This window comes from Bubalus kerabau, chromosome 18 (genome assembly GCF_029407905.1).
Source record: "Bubalus kerabau isolate K-KA32 ecotype Philippines breed swamp buffalo chromosome 18, PCC_UOA_SB_1v2, whole genome shotgun sequence".
NCBI classification, from domain to species: Eukaryota; Metazoa; Chordata; class Mammalia; order Artiodactyla; family Bovidae; genus Bubalus; species Bubalus kerabau.
The window spans coordinates 60,404,459-60,410,479 of record NC_073641.1 but is presented as its reverse complement, the minus strand read 5'-3'; the positions used below and the strand labels follow the sequence as shown (position 1 = coordinate 60,410,479).

General features: G+C 55.4%; 1 protein-coding gene across 2 annotated transcripts in view; it reads right to left on the bottom strand.

Annotated features, from left to right (window-relative positions):
- Window positions 1–1,304: 1,304 nt before the first annotated feature.
- The window catches only part of ANKH (ANKH inorganic pyrophosphate transport regulator), a 170,287-nt gene continuing 165,570 nt past the window's right edge, over window positions 1,305–6,021 (bottom strand). For both annotated transcript variants that reach the window (XM_055555187.1, XM_055555188.1), the window contains 3 exons: window positions 4,766–4,889; window positions 3,748–3,847; window positions 1,305–3,350 (listed from right to left, as the gene is read on the bottom strand). In XM_055555187.1, the coding sequence (XP_055411162.1) occupies window positions 3,237–3,350; window positions 3,748–3,847; window positions 4,766–4,889 (338 nt within the window). In that variant the 3' untranslated portion in view covers window positions 1,305–3,236. The remainder of the gene's footprint in view (window positions 3,351–3,747; window positions 3,848–4,765; window positions 4,890–6,021) is intronic.

Below are 6,021 nucleotides of genomic sequence, written 5' to 3'. Positions count from 1 at the left end.
CCCTGGGCCTCTCTCCTTGTGGGGCTCTTGTCGTTATATGTTGGGAGAACTCAGGGAGTGATAAGCAAAGTGCTTTTTACTACTGTAGCCATATTTATTTGGTCCCACTTGACGTATCTTAAACCAACGCTGAAAATTTCCATTTCTGAGAGTAATTGGCTGTCTCTGGACATTTCCAGAGCCAAATTACCTGCTAGAGCTAAAAAAAGCAAGACAAAACATACATGCAAAACCTCGAAGATGGACTCTGGAACAAGAGTAGCCGAGGCAGGCAGAGAGTGCGCACCCCTGGCTCTTACACTTGGTGACATAAACCAGCGGCCTTCATGCCCAAATTAAAGAGTGCCAAGCAGGTGAGGGGTCCCAGCTGTTGTGCAAACCGGTGTGCAGACCTCTTGAGGAGCCCTGAGCCGAGTGGTGGCCGGCAGGCCCCTTCCCGTCCTGACTTTGCTGGAGCAAGCCTGGACGGCTCCCTCCTGGCTCAGATTGTGGTGTCTCATCGATGCCAGGGATGCTGAGGTCTGGCTCGGAGCCCACAGAGATGCGTCGAGAATGACCTCAGCGGTGCCCCCCAGAAAGCAGAGGCCACACGACCAGCTGCTCTTGACCCGAGCTGGCCCAGAGAAGGCCTTCAAGATGGGGAGACCCCTGTGAGTGGTCCACTCTCACTTCTTAGCATCTAAATAAAAGCAGCTGTACGCCCCCCACAGTTTTAGCTTCTGTGCATCTATGAGGCATGGGTCTCCACTGAGAAAGCCACTTCTGGTCTTTCCATGGTCCTTGACCTGAGATTCTCCAGGCATGGCGCTGTCAGCTGAGTAATGTGCATGAGAAAAGAAACCTGTGTCGGGGGGAATGTTTCTTTTGGCGGGGGCCAAGTCAAAGGGGTGCCCTGCCATCTCCCTGAAATGTGGGAAGGAGACTCATCCCCATCCCCCTCCCGTCTGTCTTGGTTAGAACAGCTGCAGAAGAACCTGCCGGCAGTGGGTTTTGCTTTAGAAGCTTAGGTGTGTGCCTGGGAGCCCAAGCTGTGACGTGAGTGACTTAAGCAGCCCAAGCGAATGGAGGAGGGGGTGTGCACCTCAAGGAGAAAGATTTTGCACAACTGTTGCCCTGCCATCGTGGCCTCGGTCTGGGCGTCCTTCCTGTGTTTTCCGAAACACTAACAAAATACCACAGTCCGTCCTTCTTTATCCCGGAAGATGTCTCTGATGTTGTTATGCCATGTTCTAGCTGCATAATGAAGAATCTAGCTGGTCTGTCCCGATCTGGAGGGAACGGATTTGCTTTTTCAATGTACTCTTTAGGTTCCAACACCACAAGCATGAAATACTAGTCACACACGTTAAAAAATACTGCCGTTTAATTTTCTAGTCACGTATTTTAAAAAAGCCGATACAATTAGATTCTTTATCCCCACATCTTCTCAGATCTGCCCCCTGCAACCACCCCAAAGCAATGCATCTTAATTCTAAGCGGAAAACCCACTCAGAGGAAGCCCATAAGAATTTGTCCCCCAGTGGTCACTGGGTGTCCAGACATGTGAACGAACCCTGTGAATGTTCATGGCTGACTCTGAGCCCTTCCATTCTTTTTTTCTATGAGGAATGATATGATTACATGGCACTGAAAGCAATAAACGCAAAAGGCTTGGCTTTTTCTTCTTTGCCCTGCGAGCGTATATTTCTATTCCCACTACGGTCTACATCAGCTGACCCATTTACACCCCTGTTACTCATAATGAAAAATAGTTCTTTTGTCACTGACTGGCCCTTACATTTGTATACAAATGACAGACTGTAAAACCGCTGCAAACAAGACACTCTTCATCGATACAATACGTTTCCACTGCAGGTATGTTGAGCACACAAGCAATCACTGTATTGTATTAGAGACATTTTATTGAAAATGCGAAAATAGGAAATGTATTATAGCCTAAAATAAATTACATAACATATACAGTATATATTTATATCTTTAAAATATTTTTGTGTTTAGGTTCTTTCCGTCTAGGAATTTTGACTAAATCAAGAATTTAGTGAACCGTGTCCATAATTTTTTAAAGAAAAAACCCGCTTTCCAAAACTTAGAAAAATATACTGCACTGAATGGATTTCAAATGTGTCATTTCAGGGAATATCACATAGTGACTTTGCTGTCGTTTATAAAATGTCTTGCTTTCTCATGTGACGTGAGAGGCGAGGACAGAAGAACACTTGGAATTACCTGTACCCCAGGGTTAGGACTAAGAACGGCAGGACCAGGTCATAAATCTACTTCCAAAGCGACGACATAGCAACCTGGCATTAGAATGCTAGATTATGACTTAAAGCTTCAGTTCACTTTATAAAGACTAAAATGTAGTTAGAATGCTCCTTCTCCCTTGCTTTAGTGCCATCTTCAGGAAAGGTGAAAAACAAGCCATCGGGGAAACTCATGCCCAGGGACGCCGGTGATGGGGGGACAGGCTTTGGGACAACTTTGACAAGGCAGCTCTCGTATGTACACGGCTGGTGTGACAGCGAGCGCACACGCAGATCCACGAAGCGGCCAGGGGAATGCTGTCGGCGCGCTGCTCCGGAGCACCTCTAACCTGCCCGCCGGAGATTATTTCCGGCCGGCCGTCGGTCCAGCACGTTTGCACACCCATTCCTCAGCGCCGCCGGCCACCCCGGGCTGCAGGCAGACCCTGCCCTCGGCCCGGCTATGGCAGACGGTTCAATACGCCACGGTGCGAGGCCTCAGCCACAGCCCTTGGCACAGCCACGTGACCCGGAAGCGAGTTGTCACCGGTGATTCTTGAGCGATGCTAGGGGACAGGGTGAGCCTGCGGCCTGCTGGGCGGTGGTGGCCGAGGGGACGCTGGACGGCACAGCCGCGGTCCTTTGGTTCCAAGTGGAGATTGTCCGAGGACGGGAGGGGTGGGGGGAGGCGACTGCAAGGCGGCTATGTCTTTGGGCTTTTCACGAAGCGGGGGCATGAAGTCAGTTGTTTTGTTTCCACAAAGCAGTGGTGAGACCGTTCCACAAGTCCCTTCATGAGCGTGGGCACACCCGGTATGCCAGAGTGTCCGTGAAACCTTTAGATCAAGGCCTCTTCTGTTACCCAAACAAAAAAAAAAAAAAAAAAAAGAAAGAAAGTGGAAGAAAACATGTCGGGGAGGAGCAGATGGCGGCGCTGGGGCATCACCTGGGCCCCCTGCGGCGCCCGCCCGGGGGTGAGGGTGGGGGGCGGCCTCATTCCTGCTCCTCCCGCATCTCCACGATGTCCGTGCCCTCCTCCGCCGGAGGTATGTCCGTCATCGCCGAGTCCTCCCCCTCGGCGGCCGACTCGTTCTCCATCTTCTTTTTCTAGACCAGAGAAGACGCATCAGGGGGGCTGGGGCGGCGGTGGAGGGGGTGGTGGGTGGGAAGCACAGCGTGGCAGAGGTCTCAGGGGACCCCTCGCCATGTACTTGGATCTCATTTATGTTTGGGGGCGACCTCGTCGAGGCTGCATTTTTAGGTCCGCGTGTTCATTTCAGCGGGGTAACTGGGGAGTTGGCTGCGTGCCGGGCTCTGTGAGAGGCACTGGCGGGGGTGGGGGGCTCCTGTCTCTCATCTCCCCTCCCATCATCTATGAAGACCTGGCACTGCCCGAGGACACCACCTCTGGTGCCCTCCCCTCCCCTCCCCCTCATGACCATCTGCAGGCTCCCACACCAGGGGGCGTGCCAGGCAAGGGTGCCGTTCTGTTGCCCTCTCTCACCTGTTTCCGATAGACATAGCACGCTGCTATGGCGACCATGGTGGATTCTCCCACAAACCCCGCGAGGAGGGAGCCCACGCCCAGGGTGGCCCCGTGTACCCTGGGGATGAGAACGCAAAGGGCATCTGTCTGTTAGAGACCCGCGGAGGCAGAGAATCAAAACCCAGCCAAAACGAGGCAAGGTGTAGGCGATAGGGGTGCCTTCAAGATCTGCCGGTTAGCGCTGCACCTAATAAATATTCCACCTGGGTGGGAGAGCGGCCTGGGACCCCCTCCGGGCCCTGCGACTCCCACTCCTGCTCCAGATCTCAGCTCAGCATCTGCTGGGGAAGGGGCACGTCTCCCCGCCCGGCCCCGGGTGCCCGCAGCATCCCGCCCCTCCTCTCTGTAGAGTGCAGTTTCCCAGTAGACGGGGTCCCAGGAAAGTGGGGATCCCCGAGAACAAGGGCAACACCCTCGCTCGCTCCCTTGCGTTTTTCACCTTGCCCCTGCCCGCCACACCACGGTGGATGCTCAGTGCTGACCGTGTGGGTGGGCATAACCCCGGAAGTGCTTTTCTAGAATGGATCTCAACAGCCTCCAACCTGGTCCCCTGGGCAGAGAAACGAGGCATCACTTAGCATTTCTAACTCTAGACACGCTTGGGGATTTCCCAGGAAAAAAAAGCTGATTTAATCTTCTGGACAGAGTGCCTCGGTGGCAGCAGGATCTCATAGCTCCCCCCGCACCTCCCCCCCAACACGTACCCCAGGTAGGGCGGGACCAATGGCAGCAGGATCCCATAGCCCAACGCCCCCTCTCCCTCCCAATCTTCTGGACAGAGTGCCTCGGTGGCAGCAGGATCCCATAGCTCCCCCCGCACCTCCCCCCCAACACGTACCCCAGGTAGGGCGGGACCAATGGCAGCAGGATCCCGTAGCCCAACGCCCCCTCTCCCCCCCAACACGTACCCCAGGTAGGGCGGGACCAATGGCAGCAGGATCCCATAGCCCAACGGCCCCCCTCCCCCACCACGTACCCCAGGTAGGGCAGGACCACGAGGCTGGTGATGAGAACAATGATCCGCAGCACGGAGCTGGGCGCCAGGACGAAGGTCTTCTTCAGGGTCATCAGCCACCCCGTCAGATGGGCCCTCACGGTGACTGGAGGGAGATCCAAGGACTGGTCAGCAATGCCACCCTTCTCTCCAACCTGCTGCTTCTACCCCCAGCACCGCCCCCCGGAGCCCGCCCGCAGCAGCACATCCTTGGTCCCGGGGGCGGCTGGGTGGGACCCAGGCCCTTCGGCTGCCGCCCGGGGCCCATCTTCCTGCCGGGGTTCCTGATCCCTGCCTCGGGGTTTGGAGGAGACCCGCCCTCCGCCTCCCCCCTTCCCCCACCCTGCTCAGTGCGCAGCACAGTCCTTAAGTGTCATTTTCCCACTGTGATCGCCACCCCTGGGCGGGGGATGGAGGGGTGGTGCTGCCACTCCCTCCACCCCACCCTCACCCCCACCCAGCCTCAAGCTCCCATCACGCCCGTCTAGGAAAACTCAAGAGCGGCGACTTGACGGCGGTCCAGTTTGATTCCCGGAGCAGAGAACCTGAACTGGACACCCGGTTTCCCCGCGCATGTGGGCGGGGCGAGGAAGGGGCGAAGAAGGAGGTCTGGCTCACTTCCGGGTTTCTTTCGCAGCCTCCCGACCGCGGACCGCGGACAGCTCCATCTGTCCACGCCTCACAAAGACCTCACAGCGGGTTCCCAGTACCCGGTCTCCCTAGCCTGATCTGTGAGCTTCGGGAGCGCAGGCAGGGCACCGGCCCCAGCGCCCAGGAGGGGCTCCACGGAGGGTGTGTCAGTGAAGACCGGCTGATCTTGGCGGACATTTCAGTTCAGTTCAGTCGCTCAGTCGTGTCCGACCCTTTGCGACCCCATGGATTGCAGCACGCCAGGCCTCCCTGTCCATCACCCAAACTCATGTCCACAGTTTACTCGACTCATGTCCATTGAGTCGGTGATGCCATCCAACCATCTCATCCTCTGTTGTCCCCTTCTCCTGCCTTCAGTCTTTCCCAGCATCAGGATCTTTTCCAATGAGTCGATTCTTCTCTTCGCATCAAGTGGCCAAAGTATTGGAGTTTCAGCTTCAGCATCGGTCCTTCCAATGAATATTCAGGACTGATTTCCTTTAGGATGGACTGGTTGGCTCTCCTTGCAGTCCAAGGGACTCTCCAGAGTCTTCTCTAACACCACAGTTCAAAAGCATCAATTTTCAGCACTCAGCTTTCTTTATAGT